At 39.8% G+C, this 21,973-nt stretch overlaps 1 protein-coding gene across 1 annotated transcript in view; it reads left to right on the forward strand.

The window, feature by feature from the left end:
* Positions 1–21,973, forward strand: part of LOC132805936 (ERC protein 2-like) — a 53,137-nt gene that overhangs the window by 23,880 nt on the left and 7,284 nt on the right. Inside the window, exons 6-7 of the mRNA XM_060821202.1 lie at positions 3,182–3,340; positions 4,732–4,899. Of these exons, the coding sequence (XP_060677185.1) occupies positions 3,182–3,340; positions 4,732–4,899 (327 nt within the window). The remainder of the gene's footprint in view (positions 1–3,181; positions 3,341–4,731; positions 4,900–21,973) is intronic.

The following is a 21,973-nucleotide window of genomic DNA, read 5'->3' on the forward strand; positions in this document are numbered from 1 at the left end:
CCATTCGGCTCATCGAGTCCATACCCCCCCCCCCCCCCCCCCAACCCTACAAAGAGCAAACCATCCCACTCCCTTATCCCTGTCACCCTGCATTTCTAGAGGCTAACCCATCTAGCCTGTACATCCCTGGACACTATGGGCAATTTAGCATGGCCAAGCCACTTAATCTGCATGTATTTGGACTGTGGAAGGAAACCGGAGCAGATGGACAAAACCCACTCAGGTATAGGAAGAATGTGCAAACTCCTCACAGATAGTCACCCAAGGGTAGAATTGAACCCAGCTCTTGGCACTGTGAGGCAGCAGTACTAACCACTGAGCCACTGTGCCACGGTGGGCGGCACGGTGGCACAGTGGTTAGCACTGCTGCCTCACAGCGCCTGTAGACCCGGGTTCAATTCCCGACTCAGGCGACTGACTGTGTGGAGTTTGCACGTTCTCCCTGTGTCTGCGTGGGTTTCCTCCGGGTGCTCCGGTTTCCTCCCACAGTCCAAAGATGTGCGGGTCAGGTGAATTGGCCAAGCTAAATTGCCCGTAGTGTTAGGTAAGGGGTAAATGTAGGGGTATGGGTGGGTTGCGCTTCGGCGGGTCGGTGTGGACTTGTTGGGCCGAAGGGCCTGTTTCCACACTGTAAGTCTAATCTAAGTCTAATCTAATCTAAAACATTTAGGTGAGGAGTGGAAAGCCAATATATTAAGCTGCCCATATTATATGGCAGTCCCTACATATGAACCAGAAGTAAACGTAGGACATTCAAACCCTTAAAACTGTACTTCCATTCAGTAAGGCCATGGCTGATCTATTTCTGTATAAAATTCCACATTCCCTTCCTCTCACTGAACCTTGGATTCCCCTGCATAACAAAAATCTACCTCCACTGAGAGTTTCAAAGTTGCATAAGCATTTGCAAGATAGAAAAGTTCTCATCTCTGTCTTAAGAGGGCGGGCCCTAAGTTTTAAATGATGCCTCCCTAGTCTGGACTTACCTACAACAGGAAACATATTTTTCATGTCCACCTTGCAAGATTGCTCGGAATCTTTTATACTTCAATAACGACACTGAGTTATAGACTTTCATAGCATAGCATACATAGAAGCCATTTGGTCCATTGTTCGTCATCAATTACCTATCTAGTCATATTTTTCAGTACTTAGCTTGCGACTTTGTGTGCCATTGCATTTTATATGTTTGTTTAAATACATCTTAAACTTTATGAGGGTCTCTGTCTTGACCGCCTTTGCACACAGTGAATTGCAGGTACACACCATTCTCTGGTAAAAGCATTCTTCCTGAAATCCCCTCTAAACCTTTTGCCCTTGAACTTAAATCTATGCCCCTGGTTCTTGAGCCCTCTAATAATTCGAAACATTTATTCCTATCTACCCTCATGCTCCTCATATCTTTTTGTACACCCCAATCAGGTTCCACCCTAACCTTCTCTCTTCTGAGAGTAACAACACCAGCCTATCTAGTCTATCTTCATGTTATTAACTCCCAATTGCTTGATTATTGTGCAAAACCGCAAGCAAATCCTATTCTGTATTTGACATTTGTACAGCTCTATTGCAGTGATGATACCTGTCACTGTGAAAAACTCAGATTTTATAATCCCAAACCCAGAGAGACACAAGATGACTGATTTGAGATCATTTAATTGAAGGGATCAATTTATGTGTCTTGGTACTATTCTCCATAGGTGGTAAACATAGCATGATATGGAAAATGTTTCAAATGGTTGTATATGTAATTAAAATTTTCCCATCATGCTAACTGGATTTGTTTACAGCTCTCTTTCCTTGGGAGCTAGCTGTCTTTTTCAAACATGTCAATATTGCTCTTCTCCTCAAAATCTAACCCTTAACTCCTGTTCCTTTGCAATTTCCCAGCCCATCTCCAACTTCCCTTTCCTCTGATCCATTAACATGCTGCTGCCTCCCAAATTTATTCTCACCTTTCCTGAAACTCCACATTTAATTCCAAAAAGATTTCCACCTTCTTGCAGTATTGCAATAGATTTTTATAAACTCACCACTGCCATCCTGTCTGCTGGTGACATAGGTCAGCAGTCCTTCCTCATTTTTCACTTGGCTCCATTTTTATTTATGGAATCAAAGCTGGGGAATCTCCAAAAGTGGTTTCTCTTCCCATTCTCAGTTGAAGGATTTAACCTTGGCCCCTCTGATTTGTACTTATATACTGCCCTTTGGTGATGACATTCTAGACACACATCAGTTTCCACATGCATGCTCACAGCTCAAGACTATCGCATTATCTCTTCTCCCAATCTGATGTAAAGTTGTCAGATTGCTTATTTAAGATCCAGGTGAACAGATATGTCCTCTCATTAAACATTGGAAAGTATGAAATATTATCTTTGGACCTCACCACATCACAGATTCCATCCCTCTCCCTGGCAATTGTCTCAGAATAAACAGCCTGTTCAAACCCTCTGGGACATATCTGACCTGGAGATTAAATTTCTACTTTTAACTTTGTGTCGTAACAAAGAGCATCTGTTTCCACCTCCTTAACATTGCCTGTTCTCATCCTGTTGAAATCCTAGTCCATGCCTTTGTCACCTGACTCACCCTGGTCAATTCCAATCAACCCATACCAACCGCCAACATAAGTTTATCCTTAATACTGCTGCCCATATTCCACTTGCAACAACTTCCAGTCGCCCATCGCTCTTGTACTTGCTCATCTGCATTTGCTTCAGTTTAACAATGCCTTGATTTTCATGTTCTCAAACCCCTCCATGGCTTCACTATCTACATATACCCATCCTGCTCCACAGCTATTCAAGGTATCTGCATTGTCCTAATTCTGTCCTCTGCACTTCTGGTTGTATTTGCTCTGCCACTGATGACTATACCTTCAACTGTCTCACCCCTAAACACTTAGGTTGCCCTCCCTAAATCTCTCCAGCTTTCTTCCTTGTGTTCCTTCCTTAAGACTCTCCGAAAAGCTCCCCTCTTTGGTCATCTAGATCACTTTTTCCTTTTTAAGCTTGGAACCAAATTTTATTTTGTCATTGTCTATGTAAAGCATATTTGAATATATCTAAATACAAGCCTTTTCCTATATTGCAAATGGCAAGAACGATAGCATAATTCGGATTGTCCTTGAACAATAATGTCATTAATACCAGTGATGTCATTCCTGTGTGATGTGTTATAGGAGAGAATGCTGAAAGAGGAGACAGATATTTGTCGTTCTTCCAGTGTCGTCCAACTGATCACTGTAAAAGACAAAGAGGAGCAACTGCGGTATGAAGTCAAACGACATAAGGAACTCCTAGAAATGGAGAAAATAAAATTTAAGGAATTAATGGAAAAGGTAGTTAGAGTTGATGTAAAAGTAATGAATACAAAATAGGAACTTCTGCAGATCATTTCTTTCAAAGGAAAAATAAATTTACTGGAATCGATATATTGATTAATGCCACATCTCAACTTCAATTCACTGTCTTCTCTCTGATACGCCATTATCAAGACAATTTGAAAAGATATGAAGGAAAATATAATTGTGAGAAGAAAGAGGGTGGATAAATATAATTTGAATTGTGTTTATGCAAGGATTGGTCAGGTGGAGTTTTTTTGTGCTGCGCCTTCTGCATATTTTTAATATCAGAGGTTAGCCTGTAGAAGAGTCAAGATTGGAGATATATATCTATTTCTGGGTTCTGAGAACATCTTCTATAAATACTACTTTTCCCCCATCTACTGACAATTCTGATGAAGAGTCACCAGACTCAGAATGTTAACTCTGCTTTCTTACAACAGATGATGGCAGACCTGCTGAGTTCCTCCAGCAATTTCAGCTTTTGATCTATATTAATTTTGCTATCCAGAATCAGGCTGCATAATTATCCACAGAGCTACAGAAAATAAAAATCAAGTTAAATCAACAATAAAAAATCTGCATACCCAACAAGGGTGATGGCAAGTGCTGCCCTCTGCCAAGGGTCCTTACTATCAAGAGCTTTTTTACATTTCTGCTCCTTTTGTGTTTTTCAAAATGAGTGATGCAATTGGAAAAGTCGTTTTAGCTGTTTAGTCGTTCTGAATACCTAGAGTATAGGGAGCCACGACATCCAATAAATGACACATATATAGTGCAGTTTTAGTAACTTTATTTAAATTGCAAAGTAAATAGTTATAGAACTCCAGAAATCTCCCAAAGGCAGGTAACTCAAGGCCATACTGTGCCTGAACTTTGATGTGCTGGTCTACAGCCAAGCAAAACATAATCTGACGTCACTGTGGGAAATTTTCATGAAATAGTCCTGCTCACGTGCAAAAAGGACCATGTGAAGGAACATAGGATTTTACTGGAGAAAGCTCCAAATTGATGTAAACAATCAGAAAATTGGTACATACCAATGTTTTAACACAAACATACATGAAGTTGAGGGAAAAAAACTGGTTTTACATTAATATATGGATTTGCGTCCATAACAATACTCAATTTATTCTCATTATTCCTCTGGTGATAATGATTTTTAATTTCTCTCCTAAAATGAACCAAGAAAGATTAATGAAAGTTCAGAAGAATGTCCAGGTTTGCTTATTAATACAATGTTATGCTTAATATAGTAAATGAGGAACTCCCCAAATGTTTTATATCTACATTGATTAATAGCTGTGCATTTGGTTTAGCGTTAAATTAGTTTGAGAAAACTAGTACTTGTAGAGCCAATTCTAATCATGTTTTGAAAAATTTCCAAGATTCTACTTCTTGAGCAAGGGAAGACCTCGATTGAACTGAATGAAGCCACTGTGCGCAGTCGGATAGCTGAGATAAAGAGCCGATTTTCATGTGATGAAGAAGAAAACCTGCAGCTCCAAAGGGACAAAGCACTTCTAGTTGACCTTATTACTGATTTACAGAAGCAGGTATTTGATTCCTTGGCTAAATAATCACTCTCTGCAATAATTTAAAATCAGCCTCGGTGTATAATAGAAGCCAATTGCATTCTGAAAATTGTGAAAGAACTTTAGAATTTAATGATCCACCCTGTGCTTTTGTTGCTATCAATTGGAAGTGATATCAAAACTAATTTTAAAAATGTAGTCATGAAATATGCACTTGCAGGTTTAGATCACCTTCCAGAGAAATACAGTACAGAGAAATCCTATGGCTGTCTATCTTGTGTGAAAGAGAATTGATCCTATTTATCTGCTCCTTCACTGTACCTCACGACACTTATATTCAAAGACTTATCCAATTCCATCTTAAATTATATTAAACTGTCTGCTTCAGCTGTCATTTATTTTTAAGTTTTTCCATGCTCTCAACTCATTTCTGAATTTTGAAAAGTAAAGATCACCTTTTATTTTTCTGTGACTCCTCATTGAGTTCCTGTCCCAGATTTTTTAAAGCCTTTCAATAGACAATAGACAATAGGTGCAGGAGTAGGCCATTCTGCCCTTCGAGCCTGCACCACCATTCAATATGATCATGCCTGATCATCCTTAATCGGTATCCTGTTCCTGCCTTATCTCCATAACCCTTGATTCCACTATCCTTGAGAGCTCTATCCAACTCTTTCTTAAATGAATCCAGAGACTGGGCCACCACTGCCCTCTGGAGCAGAGCATTCCACACAGCCACCACTCTCTGGGTGAAGAAGTTTCTCCTCATCTCTGTCCTAAATGGTCTACCCTGTATTTTTAAGCTGTGTCCTCTGGTTCGGCACTCACCCATCAGTGGAAACATGTTTCCTGCCTCCAGAGTGTCCAATCCTTTAATCTTATATGTCTCAATCATATCCCCTCTCAGTCTTCTAAACTCAAGGGTATACAAGCCCAGTTGCTCCAGTCTTTCAGTGTAAGGTGGTCCCGCCATTCCAGGAATTGACCTCATGAATCTACCCTACACTCCCTCAATAGCCAGAATATCTTTCCTCAAATTTGGAGACCAGAACTGCACACAATGCTCCAGGTGTGGTCTCACCAGGGCCCTGTACAGCTGCAGAAGAACCTCTTTGCTTCAATACTCAATCCCTCATGTTATGAAGGCCAGCATGCTATTAGCCTTCTTCACTACCTGCTGTACTTGCATGCTTACTTTCATTGCTGAAAATGTGTTGCTGGAAAAGCGCAGCAGGTCAGGCAGCATCCAAGGAACAGGAGAATCGACGTTTCGGGCATAAGCCCTACCTTCATTGACTGGTGTGTAAGAACACCCAGATCTCTTTGTACTGCCCCTTTACCTAAATTGATTCCATTTAGGTAGTATTCTGCCTTCCTGTTCTTGCCACCAAAGTGGATAACCATATATTTATCCACATTAAACTGCATCTGCCATGCATCTGACCACTCACCTAACCTGTCTAGGTCATCCTGTAATCTCCTAACATCCTCCTCACATTTCACCCTGCTACCCAGCTTAGTATCATCAGCAAATTTGCTAATGTTATTACCATCTTCTATATCGTTAATATATATTGTAAAAAGCTGCGGTCCCAGCACTGATCCCTGTGGTACCCCACTGGTCACTGCCTGCCATTCTGTTTTTCACTACTCTTTGTTTCCTGTCAGCCAACCAACTTTCAATCCAAGTTAGTTTCAATCCAAGACTCCAGCATCTTTCCCACCACTGAGGTCAGACTAACTGGTCTCTAATTTCCTGCTTCCTCTCTCCCACCTTTCCTAAAAAGTGGTTCAACATTAGCCACCCTCCAATCCGCAGGAACTGATCCCGAATCTATCGAACTCTGGAGAATAATCACCAAAGCATCCACGATTTCTTGAGCCACCTCCTTCAGTACCCTGGGATGTAGACCATCAGGCCCCAGGGACTTATCAGCCTTCAGACCTAACAGTCTTTCCAACACCAATTCCTGGCAAATATAAATTCCCTTAAGTTCAAGTCCTTCAGCCACTGCTACCTCAGGGAGATTGCTTGTGTCTTCCCCAGTGAACACAGATCTGAAGTACCAATTCAATTCTTCTGCCATTTCTTTGTTCCCTGTAATATATTCCCCTGTTTCTGTCTTCAAGGGCCCAATTTTAGTCTTAACCATTTTTTTGCCTTTCACATACCTAAAAAAGCTTTTACTATCCTCCTTTATATTTTTGGCCAGTTTACCTTCGTACCTCATTTTTCTCTGCGTTTTTCCTTCTTAGTAATCCTCTGTTGTTCTTTAAAAGCTTCCCAGTCCTCCGCTTTCCCATTTATCTTTGCTATGTTATACTTTTTCACTTTTAACTTTATATGTTTCTTAACTTCCCTCATCAGCCACGGCCACCCATGCCTCTTCCTAGGACCTTTCTTCCTTTTGAAATGATCCTGCATCTTCTGCATAATACACAGAAATATCTGCCATTGTTCCTCTACTGTCATCCCTGCTAAGGTATTGCACCATTGAACTTTGGCAAGCTCCTCCCTCATAGCTCCATAGTTCCCTTTATTCAACAGAAATATTGTCACTTCTGATTGTACCCTCTCCCTCTCAATTTGCAGATTGAAGCTTATTGTATTATGGTCACTACTTCCCAATGGCTCCTTCACTTCGAGGTCCCTGATCAATTCTGATTCATTACACAATACCAGATCCAGAATTGCCTTCTCCCTGGTAGGCTCCAGCACCAGCTGTTCTAAGAATCCAACTCTGAGGCACTCCAAAAAGTCTCTTTCTTGAGGCCCAATACCATCCTGATTCTCCCAGTCTATCTGCATGTTGAAATCCCCCATAACAACTGTAGTAACATCTTTGCGACAGGCCAATTTCAGCTCCTGATTCATCTTACATCCAACATCCAGACTACTGTTTGGGGGCCTGTAGATAACTCCCAAGAAGGTCTTTTTACCCTTAGAATTTCTCAGCTCTATACATACTGACTCTATATCCCCTGATTCTAGGTCCCCCTGCGCAAGGGACTGAATATCATCCCTTACCAACATGGCCACCCCACCCCCTCTGCCCGTCAGTCTGTCCTTACGATAGCGCGTGTTGTCTTGAATATTCATTTCCCAGGCCCAGTTATCCCCAGAGTATCGTATCTGCCAATTTCCAAAAGAGCCTCAAGCTCATCCATCTTATTTCTAATGCTTCGTGCATTCATATATAGTATTTTTAATTTGTTAGTGCTCTCACCCTTCCCATCAACTCCTATTTCACTCAACCTTACGGCATGATCCCTTTGAGTTTTCTGTTTCATTGATACAGTTGTCTTTCTTGACTTCCCTTGATCTAACTTTCCCTTCAATTTCCTTTTTAAACATCCAGTTTGTCCCCTCCAGTTCATTTCAAAAACCTTATTAGAACCATCGCCCAGGGATTAAAATCTTGGGGTTTTTTTTGTATGGCTATAACTCTCTATTCATATGAATGAATTGCCACTGTACTTTATCCCTGATGTTAATTTACAGTACCTTCTAAAACAGTGCCCTGAACTGCTCTCAAATGTGATCTAAATAATGCATTGTGCACATTCAACAAAACTTCCTTCCTTTTATATTCATTACCTTTTGTATCTTATCCAAGCTGACCTTGTCTTTTTCCCACTCCAGGGAGCTAAACACATAATTCAGGTTGACACATAGTGCAGCAAATCATTGTTTGGTACTGCATGAATCAGATGTACTGTGGGTGAGATGTTGAACTGAAGTCTTACCTGCCAACTAAGGTAGACACAAAAGATTCATTGATCCAGCCAATTTTTATGCTCAACCCACTCACTTAAAAACAGATTATCTGGTCACTATTTCATTGTTGATTGAGACCTTGCTGTTTGCAAATTTGGCTGCCATGTTTGCCACTTTTTGTAATGACTACACTTCTAAAATACTTAACTGGTGGTAAAACACATCAGAACAGATTGTGATAATGACCAGGTTGTTTTTGTGTGATGTTGCTCGAGGGATATTATTAACTCGGACCAAGCAGAACTCCCCTGCAATTTTATAACATAGTGCCATTTGCATCCACCTGACTGAGCAGCTGGAATGGAGATGCTGGACTTGAACCTCCACAGGTTTTTAACTCAGAGGTGAACATGCTATTAGCTGAGCATCAGTGTTCAAGATTTTACCTCATTTGAGTTCAGATAATTAACAGCTTCATTTATGTTCCTTCAAATTGTATTGTTTTGCAGTTTTTGGTACTGAACTACATTTGCCATTGACCTACTCCCTCAGTCAATTTGTCTATGTCCTTGATCTTAATTTATTCACATGAATAATCATAGAAATAATCACGTGTAATTTCATATATATATATATATATATATATAAATGGAAAACAAGTGATCCCAGCACAAATACAATCAAAAATAAATTTGTTAATCCTTTTTATTTGATTTTGTACCCCAACCGTGGTCCTAAGTCCCTCAGTTTAATTGAATAACATGTGCCTTACAAATGTATGTTGCACATTTTCAAACATTTGTGAAGAGCTATGTAAAACAATAATTTTCCCCCTTGCTCAATAGTCTGTTTTTCTTATGAACTGCAGTTGAGCTATTCCAACATCTTGCAATATTTTGGTTGTATTAGGATAATCTAGGGATTCTGAGGAAAGGACAGGAAAGAGGACATGAGGAAAGCTGGATCACTTATGATCCTATTGAATACTGGAGCAGGCTTGAAGGGCTGAACAGCATACACTTAGTTCCTATTTCTTAATTACAATTGTCTGTTGAAAATCTCTGGTATGCATTCACTATTGCCATTATTATTACCATTTTGTTTTATGGATATGATGTGCGGTGGGTATTTTGTCACCTAAAAATTTATCATTTGCCCCTTTGAGGATTGGTTAGCTCAGTTGGCTGGACAGTAGATTTGCAATACAAGATGATGCCAACAGCATAGGTTCAATCCCTGCACTGGCTGAGGTTACTGAGTGATTGTAACAAGGTCAGTCAGGTGGACCTCTTGGAATAGGCGTTCACTTATTGGACCAGATGAACAGCCCCAAACACTGAGCTCTATCTACCAGGTAAAAACAAGAACAGAGGTTTTGTTCACTCAGAGCTGGCTGAAGAAACCAGACACATGTGCATGTGTAAAGAAAGGGTGGCCTGGTGTTGGGATACTGGCCTCTGGAGATATTTTAGTTAGCTCCCTCGCCTGAGGTGTGGTGACCCTCCAGGTAAACCAGCAGTTGTCCCTAATGACAGAACACCTCTATGTTCTGGTAAGACTACGCTGACATTACCTTATCTTCTTCATGTGTCCTTTCCTGAATATCTTTCATGGTGTCTAATTAGAATGCATTTAACCTCTAACATATTGACTTGTATTTAAATATCTATGAATGTTGGTCTGCAATTTGATTTGCCTTCTTTAAAAACTAATTAGTCTGTCTAAAGCTCCTTTCATCTCACTTAATTAGTTATTTCCATATGAACATTTACTTTTTGACTAAAATTTCTCAGGCACGCTCAATTGATGTGAGATGAGCACAATTCAGAGCAAGGACATTTGTGCAGGATTCACAGATCTCTGCTCCTGTCTAGTATTTTCACTGGGGTTTGGGATAAGCTGCCCCAATCATGGTCCACAATATCAAAGTGGTTAGAAATGAAGGGGCAGGGTGGGGGGCAGGGCAGGATTATCCATATCAACAATTCCCATTGTCCTACTTACCCTCTGAACGACTTAGCTTCTGGAAATGCATTTTCTTCCTCACAGTGTAGTAATGGGTTGATGTCCATCTGAGGGCCAAGATGTGGTTGTGGCACAGAAAATCCAGAGAATCTTCTATATTTTTTAATTGCCTCTGTTATGAATCTAAGCTCAGTCATTACTGGGAAGCCATCAGCAATTTCTCAAGCAGCCAACTGGATCCCCATTCTTAATTGCTCCCTGTAATGAGCACCCAGATGCAATCACATAAGCCATACTGAAGAAATGCAAAGTAACTAAAATCTGCCTTTACCTTGGATTATCAGATTGAGTCTATTCCTGCTTCTCCTACCATCACACTTCTCCTTACAATACTGGACTGAAGCTTTTGTTTTTATTTTGTTGTTTCTAGTAAGCTAAATTAAATTGTGGTCACTATTTTCTTTGTTTGTTTTCTCAGCATTAAATCATTTGCTTGTTCTGATCAATTATGTTGAGATTTTTAAAGGAGTGGATGGTTATGCTTAGGATTGCGCAGCCTGTTGCGTAGATTCAGTTGTGGCTTTCAAAACGGAATTGGCTCGACATTTAAGAGTTTTTTTAAAAAATAGAGCTTTGCGGAAAGGGTGGGGGAAGAGGCCCAACTAAATTGCTCTTGCAGAGAGTTGGTGCAGGCTTAAAGGGTCAAATGGCCTCCTGTGCTGTAACCATTCTCTGACTGTGCCCCATACTGTCTAACCTATGCCACGCTGGACGTGGCTGTACTTATGCTGACAATTGGATGCAGCACTAGAAACTGTTTTGATTTAATTGTGTACTCCTAACTTCCAGTATTTGGGATATTCAATATTATTAACAGTGGAAATACAAAAGATATTCAGAGTTCATCACCATTCACCTTAAATGGCTTGGAATTATTGTACACAACCTGCCTTGATTTCAAGTTATGGAGGCTGATTTTAAATTTCCAGCCATTTTGAATGTAAAAAACACTTCAAAGAGCAAATTTCAATTGGCAACATGCAAGTTAAGAGCTACGTTTTGCTTGATTAAGCAGTCTGTTCACTTAGCATCAATAATACAAAAGGTTTCTTAGAAGTGAAAGATCAATGACAATGGACCATCAGCAGACGTGAACATTAGCCTTTATTATTTCCCCCATTATAGTTTGAAAACTCTGAAGTGATTTATAGAATATACCTGATTAGAAAATGAAATCAGTTTTATCTATGTACTGTTTGATGTCAGACACTGCATTGTAATAAACAAATCATTCCCAACATATATCAGGCAGTGGATCAAAACTAAGAAATTAACTGTACCACATGTGAAAATTACTTAATTGGATGCCTGATTAAGTTTAGGATAGATTTCAACCTTGAAGACACAGGATCACAGCTAAATGCAAACAGGGTTTGTCTGGTAGAGGTAAGGTTGAAAATAAAGCTAAAAGGCCTTATGATAATTCAAGTTTTTTTTTATTCATTAGCTTTATTTAATTCACTTTTCAGGTTAGATGAGAAAGTAAAATTTAACCCATCTTAAGAGCTTGTAGTACTTCCCCAGTTTTCTATTGGAATTCAAAACTTTGTGGATATCTGTGTTCAGAAGACATTTGACTAGTAATGATCCTGAGTCATGTGTTCAAATTCAACCCAGCAGCTAAGAAATTTAAGTTTAATTATTTAGATGAATCTGGATTTTAAAGAAGAGCCATGGTGACCATGAATACCAGATTCTTATTTAAAATCCATCTGGTCCACCATTGATCTTTAGAGAAGAATGTCTGGCATCTTTATCTGGTCTGACTTACATGTAACTCCATGCTCATATTAATGTGGCTGACTATCAGCTGCATTCTGAAATGGCCGAGAAAGCCATTCAATTGTGTCAAAATACCACAAAGTCAAAAATGAATAAAATTGAATACAGTATCAATTATGACACCAGATGACACATGCATATACAGCCAAGGCAACTTTACAAAATTGTCTCACTAACATGTAGGTACACGTACCAAAATTGGGAGAGCTGTCTCAGACTGGTAAAGCATCAACCCAACAGATCTTACAGACATTATTGCAGCCAGCACAGTCACCATTCCTGTTAATATCCTGTGTCATGAGCAGGGCAGACCCAGATGTGGTAAAACAATGTTATACAGTCAGAAGGGAAAGATCCTAGGAGTTCTCAATATTGACTCCAAACTCTCAGCATCAGGAGAAACATAGGAAAAATAACCCTCCTGCTGATCACCACCGTACACCCCTTAAAGACCATTTGGAAGGAGCACTGAGGACGGAAAGACCATTGAAGTCCCTCACTGAGAATTCATTCGAAATGCGGCTTTCATTCCAAGAGTGGCTTGATTGTACCACACTGACTGACTTGGCCAGTTTCTAAAGTAAGCAGCTGCCAGGCTGGATCTCTGGCAGGTGGCAGAGAACCAAGACGAGAAAATCCAACTTAACTTTGTACTCATTAATCTATCCATCACAGATGTATGTGTGTGTGACAGTATTGGTAGGAGTGACTATTGCATTGTCCCTGAGGTGATGAAGACCTTTTTCCACATTAGTAACACCCTCCATTATATTGTCTAGCATCGGCAGTGTCCCAAATGGGATAGGTTGTGAATAGATCTAGTAAATCAAACTGGGCACCCTTGAAATGGTTGGACCATTAGCAGTAGCAGAATTATATTCAAGTACAAGCTGCAGGTCCATGGCCAATCTCCATTACCATTAATCTAGGAGATCAGTGCAGTTTGGAGAAGTGTGCATGAGGACACTTCAGGAGCAGTACCAGACTTATCTAAAAATTAGGTACCAGGCTGGTGAAATTACATGCAGTGTGTGATGGTGCTAATCCAAGTCAATTTTCAGAAAACCATCTGGTACACTAATATCCTTTAGGGAAGGAAACTTCCATTCTCATCTGATCAGGCCTACATGTGATTTCAGACCTACAGCAATGTGGTTGACTCTGAACTACCCTCTGAGACAGTTAATGGTGGCCTAGGCAGAGACACCCTCGTCCTGTGAATGAATTAAAAAGTACTCTTAACTGGCCTCAAAATTCATACAAAAGTGGGGATTGGAAGCAGGTTGTCTGATTTTCTTCCTCTCCCAGTCTGTTTTGTGGATAGGTTTTTAAAGGAGGGAATGAGGATGATGCAGGCAAGTGTGGGTGTGTCTGACTCACACTCAGCCTCAGAGTTACACATGCTTTCCCTCACTTCCTCCTTCCCTGAAACTCTGTTACTCCATTGCTGACTTATACATCCTCTCTCCCTCGTGGACACACACCCTCACAGGGAGGGCAATTAGTTCTCAATAATAGCCACATCCTCAGAATGAATAGAACAATACCCTGAACTGTTTCAACTTCTTTGATTATCTTGAGGTGTAATAGTCTTCTTTCAACACCACCATCCAACCCCAGTAATAAAGTTACAACATGTCTGAGGTTCGTTGCTCTGAGGCAATGCGGTAAACAGCATAGATTCTTGTCCCTGATACTAACAACACAGTTCTTAGAATTTGGGACTGTGTCACTACCTAAATAGCTCTGGCTAAAATCTGCTGCAGACGAGAACTAAATGAATTTCAGCCTCATGATTGCAAAACTGCTCCTAGTTTATTATTGGATGTAATGTCAAATTCTGGAAACTGTTACATCATACAATTTTTAGAATTAAAGTAAAACATGGTTTTAGCAAGTCAGCACATAACCTTCATTTTCTTCACAACAGGCTAGTGCCACTAGCATTAAGCAATAGCATGAAAGGGAAGATGCCAAGTTAATCACCCTTACTTCTGTTGATTAAAAGAGTTTACTGCAGTTGATTTTCAGCCTGACAGTCTTTCTGAATTGTTGGGTATGGTGGAAGATTATGATAAGTTGTGGTTAATTTTGTTTGAATGTAAGAACAAGGGCAGCAAAAGTAATAAATCCTTTATTTTTCATCTGAACATTTAAATAGTCGTACGTTTTAAATCACTTCTGCATCTTTCCCTTTCTACTTAGCATTAATGTTAAATATGTCAGTACCAGTGTCAACTTTAATCTCTTTGATGAGAGACTAATGGTAATTATACTCGTGGTCTGTTGGGTTTTTTTAGTGGAAATGACAGAAACACTAGAGGACACATTCATCCCACTAGACTCGAGTGTTGAGCATCAAATCAGAATGGCTGCAATACAATTCATTTGTAAGAATTACACAGCTAGTCCAACTCTCCTGTCTTTTGACCATAATCCAGCCAACTTTTCTCGCTGAAATTCATGTCCTGTCATTCCGAACTGTTCTGCCAATGGAAACAATTTCTGTCTACCTGTTCTGTCCAGATCTCCTGTGATTTTGAATGCCTGTCTCAAATTTCCTCTCAAAAAGGAGAACAATCCCACCTTCACCACTCTATCCACATGACTGAAGTCTGTTAGCCTAGGCCTCTATCTTGCACCCTCTCACAGCCATTTGGAATTGGACAAAATTCTCTGCTTGAGGCAGAATGAGGATTTTATGAAGGTTCACCATTACTTTTGGACTCTTGGTAATATTTATGAAGCCCAGAAACCTGTTTAGCATATTAATAGCTTTCTTAACCTGCCCTCCCACTGAAAATGATTTATACACCTATAGCCCTGGGTCTCTTTGATCCTGTATGCGCATACAGTTGTATCCTTTTTTAAAAATTGCCTTTGCTTATTCTTCCTGCCAAAATATGTTATTTCACATTGCCCACATTAAATTACATTTATCACACACCTATCTATTCCATAAGCCTCTATCTCCTCTTGAAATTTATCACCAGGTTTCTCAGTTTTGTGTCATCTGCAAATTCTGAAATGGTTTCCTTCACTTAAGTCTACATCATTACTCTGGTTCAAGCAATGTAGGTAATTCCTATGTTCTGGGGAAACCCAGTACACCACTTCCAGTTCTCCCATGAATAACCATTCACCAATATTTTTCTGTTCTATCATTCACCCAGCTTTGTATCCATCCTGTCACTGTCCCGTCTATTCCACAGGTTTCCACCTTTGTTCACAAACCTGCTAAAAGACACATTAAAAGAAGTCCACATCAACCATACTACTTTCAGTATCCTCCGGGTTAATTTATCATAAGATTATATCAACACTGTTTGCCCTTAATAAATTTGTACTGTCTTTGCTTAATTAATCCATATTTGTCCAAATAATAATTTTCTTCTTGACTGTTCCTTCTAAAACCATTCCCACCGCTGAGATTAAGTTGATTGGCCCATAGTTGTTTTGTTTGTCCTTGCACACTTTCTGAACTGGTTTAAACATTTTCATTTCTTTCGTCCTCCAACACTATCACTGTATCAACTTAATTACAAAATTATGGCCATTCTCTGAATCATTTCCAGTCTTACTTCTTTTAGTATCCATTCAAGATATCTCATATAGCCCTGGAGAGTTACCAATTTTAATTTCTACCAGCCTTTCTAATAACTTATCTTTATCAATTTTCAATGTATCCAGTGTCTCAACTACCTCATCTTTCACTGATTTTAGCAACGTTTTCTTCCTTTGCGAAGACAGAGGCAAAGTACTCCTTTATTATCTCAAGCTATGCCTCTGCATTCATGTGTAACTCCACTTTTTGGTACCTGATTAACCCAATCCTCTTTTTGCCTTTCTTAGAAAATGTAATTGTGGTTGCATTGTAACTTTATATATGCTTTTAGAAAACATTTGGATTCACTTTTTTTGTTGGATGCCAGTTTCATTTTCGGTCTTCCGTGTTCTTATTTCAACTTCCACTCCCAAATTCAACATTTTATATTCAGCCTGATTCTTCCTTGTATTAGCAAACTGGAATCTGTTGTACACATGTTTTTTCTGCTTCAGCTTACCTCTTTAGCTCTTTCACAATACAGGGTTCTGTTTGCTGTATTTTTCCTGATTATGGGAACTGAACACATTTTTCTTCTTTAAAGACAGCCTATTGTTCCACTCCAGTTTGGCCTGTCAGTCTGTGATTCTGATTTACCTGGGTCTGAATCATTCTCACCACATTGAAGTCAATCCTCCCTCCAGTTAGATCTTCCTGCAAATTTTTTTTATATTTTCCCAAAATTTATATTAAAAATTCTGATCATTATAATCAATATCTCAAGTTTCCCTTAATGATACTTGATCCATTTGAATTGTTCTTAAGGAACAAGGAAATTATAGAAAGGTGTAAACATCATAGAGAAGTTTAATGTGGAACTTTAATTACATATATTGACTGGGAAAGAGGAGGTGTAAGAGACAATAGAGGTAAAACATAACATTCAGGAGAATTTCCTAATGCAGCAAGTATCTGGCCCAACAAGAAAGGAGGCTTTATTCAACCCAGTTCTTGTGAATATGTTGAGTAAAGTAGATAAAGTGGTAGTGGGGGAGTATTTAGGGGACTGATCATTGCATCTAAGGTTTAGGATGATGGACAGTCATCAGTCAATCCAGATTAAGAATAATCAACTGATTTCAGAGGGGACTTTAAGTGGCAAGAAAGTGAGTTTGTAAACCACTTTTCACAGAGTAATTTGAGCCCACTGTTGTGGCAGGTTTAATGGAGGTATTCAAGAGGGCATTAGATGATATTAAAGTAGGGGAAAAAAGCACAAGTTTACAATGGTAGGACAGTAATTCTCTGACATTATGGCTTAGTGCCAAAACAAACATGATGTATAGCCTCCTTCTGTATTGTAATGGTTCTGTGATTCTTTCCTCATTGGACTAGAGATAGACAGATGTAGAAAATTCTCCCCTTCTCTGCTAGCCTTTGTGAAGTCAACATTAGAATACTTAAAGTGTCCCTGATAATAACAATTTGATACTTATTGCACCTCAATGAAATTTTCTTGCAGGTTTGGACTCTTCCTGGATTAACCAGGCTATTTAACTAAAATTAGAGGGAACCAAATTTGGGCGGCACGGTGGCACAGTGGTTAGCACTGCTGCCTCACAGCGCCAGAGACCTGGGTTCAATTCCCACCTCAGGCGACTGACTGTGTGGAGTTTGCATGTTCTCCCCATGTCTATGTGGGTTTCCTCCGGGTGCTCCGGTTTCCTCCCACAATCCAAAGATGTGCGGGTCAGGTGAATTGGCCATGCTAAATTGACCGTAGTGTTAGGTAAGGAGTAAATGTACAGGTATGGGTGGTTTACGGGTCGGTGTTGACTTGTTGGGGCGAAGGGCCTGTTTCCACGCTGTAAGTATCTAATCTTAAAAAAAAATGGCTTTTTGGAAGTGAAGTCAGCAGTTTAATGTGGGCTGTAATCCAACAGTTGATTACAAGGAGACTTTAAAAAAGGTTAAAAATCACACAACACCAGGTTATAGTCCAACAGGTTTATTTTAAAGTACAAGTTTTCAGACCATTGCTCCTTCATCAATTAGCTAGTGGGGCAGGATCATAGAATTTGGAGTAAAAGATCAAAGTGTCATACAATTGATGCAATGTATTGAATAATTCTAAATTGCTGCTAAATCTTTAATCACTTAGAATGGGGATGCAAGTTTTGATTGATTAATAGGTAAATCCTAGAACTTCTTTTACATGGATGGGTTGGACCGAAAGGTCTGTTTCCATGCTGTACAAATGACTCTAAGTCACAGTCCCGAGACAGCTTAGGGTTTTATATCAAAAAAAGTGATATCTCAAATTAGACAATGCATTGAAGGTATGAGGTTAGAGTCTGTCTGTATCCCAACCATGAGTCAGACTGGTTCTATTTCCAAAGTAAGAATTTATAAAATGTCACATGAACTGACTGTCCACAGATTGTGTGCTTTTTGAACAGAATAGAATGTGCCTGTGAATATAAATCTGCAAATACAAATTCACTCTATAGACTTATATGTGTGTGCATGTGAGAGAGAGAGTGTGTGTATGAGAACGGGAATGTGATCGTGAGGAAGTGTGTATGTGTGCTTGTGTGAATAGTGGAGTCACTGTAGTGTGATATGAACCCAAATTCCCAGCTGAGGCTGGATATGCAATAACGCGGAGAGGCCGAGCAGAGGCTGATAGCCAAGGTCGGTACCTGTTAGGACGGCCTCAGCTAGGACCTTGGGTTCATGTCACACTACAGATGACCCCACCACACTATACTCAAGTGATCATCCTCAAACAATCACACGTGCCCCCTCTCATATACCCTGTCACACTCATGCACACACTATAAAGCATGCATACTCTTCCTCCACCCCCCAACACACACACATTTAGGGGTGAATTTACATTTGCAGATATATTCTATTTTATTCAAAAACACACAATTTTATAAGTTCCTACTTTGGAAAATAGAACCAGTTTGACTCAAGGTTGGGTTACAGACAGACTCTAACCTCACACCTTTAATACATTGTCTAAGCTCTGGGATTTGCATATTAATCAATTGAAACCTGCATTCTAAGTGATTAAAGTCTTAACAGCAATCTAGGTTTGTTCAATACATCCCATCAATTTTATGACACTTTGATCTTGTTCTATCAATACTGTGTGGTATGATCCTGCCCCACTAGCTATCTGTTGAAGGAGCAGCACTCTAAAAGCTTGTACTTTCAAATAAACCCGTTGGACTATAACCTGATGTTGTGAGATTTTTAACTTTGTCCACCCCAGTCTAATTCCGGCACCTCCACATCATGACTTTGAAAATTAGTCAAGCAAATCTTTTCTGGAGCTAACAGGTAAAGTTTTTTGCCCTAAATTGTCGTAAACCTGACATTAGAAGAGATTGTAGTGTCCGTGTACTGATTGCCTTGCAACCATTTCTGGACAAGGTTTTCATTTCACCAATTGAGAGAATCATAAGGAAGAAAACCTCCAAAGTTGCAGTAAGGCTGCAAGGCTCTGTCCCTCTCTTAGTTGAAGTACTCAAGAACCTAACAAGGTTTCTACATTTCAGTAGTTTGACTCACTTGTAAACTCTGAGCTGAACTTTGAGCAGTTTTCAGAGATTTGGAGTCAGCTTGATTTCCATCCAACAGAGTTGGTTGGTAGGTTGGTTTTCCATCAGACAATGGCTATCAGCAATTCATTTTCATCAACAAGAATCATTATTGACTGAGACGTCTCAACCCTCTAATCTCTACCTTTGTTTAAAATGGGCAACCTCATTTTTAAAAGGCAACCCCTTACTGCTAGATTCTCCCTTAAGAAGAAACGTTTCTCTATATATATATCCTGTCAAACCCCTCAGGATATTAAGTGCTTCAATCAAGTCATCTCTTATTTTTTTAAACTCCATGTTTAACTCTTAAAATTCAGTGTTAACATTAAAGGTATCTCCTGGGTTGTTTAATGTGTACACCATGACACATGAATTGGAAACAGCTATCCCTCATTTGGAGCTCCTGACGTGTTCCTAAAAACAGCAGGCTAAATGAAAACCATTTTCACACGAGTAACATTCAACATGGGTGCCTTAACTTTCTGATTTTTTCTTTACACAAAAACCTTGAACCCAACAGTTGCTCCTTTATTAAAGTGTTTTAGGCGTTGGAGGTGATTTCCTTGAATTCCAGGAGCAGCAATTACTGTTTTATATGCTGTTGCATAACTTTGGAACTACGGAGAAAAAAAATGTCAGAACGATAGCAGTTTTAAAAGGGAATAGAACAGACAAAGGAAGCACATGGTGAGGTCAGTACAGGAGAGAGAGGGAGAAAAAACTGACACCACAGTGAACCTGTGCAGTTACTGCCTTTGCTGTTTGAATTCATGTATCGCTGGACATCGGAGTGCGTCTGGAAAAATTAAAAAACAGTGAAATTCACAACTGTTCTTGGAGGCATCTGTTTGGAAAAGGTCACAGCACAGAAGCAGATAAGTGGATTTTAAGTGCGGCCTTAAAATAAGTCTGCAATAGTGAGTAGAATGGGTTCTTTCTTGATTATATATTTTAATGATTTATGTCTCTTGATTAAACTTAAAATATAACCCAGAAGTATTAATTTAACCTGGAGCAGTGTTTTGGAGAGGAATAAGACGTTGTTAATTTCTGGGTCTGTAGATTGAAAGAAGCAAAAATGACCCTTAGTAGAATGACATGCTCCCCTTGTCGGGTGTGGGAGTTTAGGGAGAGTTTACAGGTTACTAAGGATTATATCCGCAATAAATGTCATTGGTTGTGAATCCTATCAGATTAAATGGATCGGTTGGAGTGGCAGTTAGAGGCAAAGAGGAATTTACAAGAGCAAGGGGATGTGATGGCAGTTATAGGAAGAGGGGAAAGTCTCAGATACAGTCACAAAAATGGGTTAGCTCAAGGAAAGGTAAGAGAGGTAGGCAGGTAGTGCAAGAGTCTTCTGTGGCTATCCACATTTCAAACAAGTAATCTGTTTTAGAAAATGTCGGGCGTAATGGACACTCAGAGGTACATAGCATGAACAGCCAAGTTTCTGGTATTGAGACTGGCTCTAGAATAATGGGAGGTATGTTGGGTTCCAAGCAATCGATTGTGTTAGGGGGCTCTCTAATCCGAGGTACAGACAGACATTTCTGTAGCCAGTAGCAAGAAATCAGAATGGTGTGTTGCTTCCCTGGTGCCAGGATCAAGGATGTTTTAGAGAGGGTGCAGAATGTTCTCAAGGGGAGTCGGACTAGCAATATGACATTGGACACATTGGAACCAAAGACATAGAAAGGGAAAAGGTTGATATCCTGAAGGGAAATTACAGAGTTAGGCAGGAATTTCAAAAGGAGGTCCTCGAGAGTAGTAATATCTGGATTACCCCTGGTGCTATGAGCTAGTGAGGGCAGGAATAGGAGGATAAGCAGATGAATGCATGGCTGAGCAACTGGTGTATGGGAGAAAGATTCACATTTTTAGATCATTGGAAGCTGTTTTGGGGTAGAAAATGCAAGGGGCCTAACAGGGAAGGCAGATGAACTCAGGGCATGGTTAGGAATATGGGACTGGGATATCATGGCAATTACAGAAACATGGCTCAGGGATGGACAGGACTGGGAGCTTCATGTTCCAGGATATAAACGCTACAGGAAGGACAAAAAGGGAGGCAAGAGAGGAGGGGGAGTGGCGTTTTTGATAAGGGATAGCATTACAGCTGTACTTAGGGAGGATATTCTTGGAAATACATTCAGGGAAGTTATTTGGGTGGAACTGATAAATAAGAAAGGGATGATCACCTTATTGCGATTGTATTATAGACCCCCTAATAGTCAGAGGGAAATTGAGAAACAAACTTGTAAGGAGATCTCAGCTATCTGTAAGAATAATAGGGTGGTTATGATAGGGGACTTTAACTTTCCAAACATAGACTGGGACTGCCATAGTGTTGAAGGTTTAGATGGAGAGGGGTTTGTTAAGTGTGTAAAAGAAAAGTTTCTGATTCAGTATGTG

This window comes from Hemiscyllium ocellatum, chromosome 3, assembly GCF_020745735.1.
Source record: "Hemiscyllium ocellatum isolate sHemOce1 chromosome 3, sHemOce1.pat.X.cur, whole genome shotgun sequence".
NCBI classification, from domain to species: Eukaryota; Metazoa; Chordata; class Chondrichthyes; order Orectolobiformes; family Hemiscylliidae; genus Hemiscyllium; species Hemiscyllium ocellatum.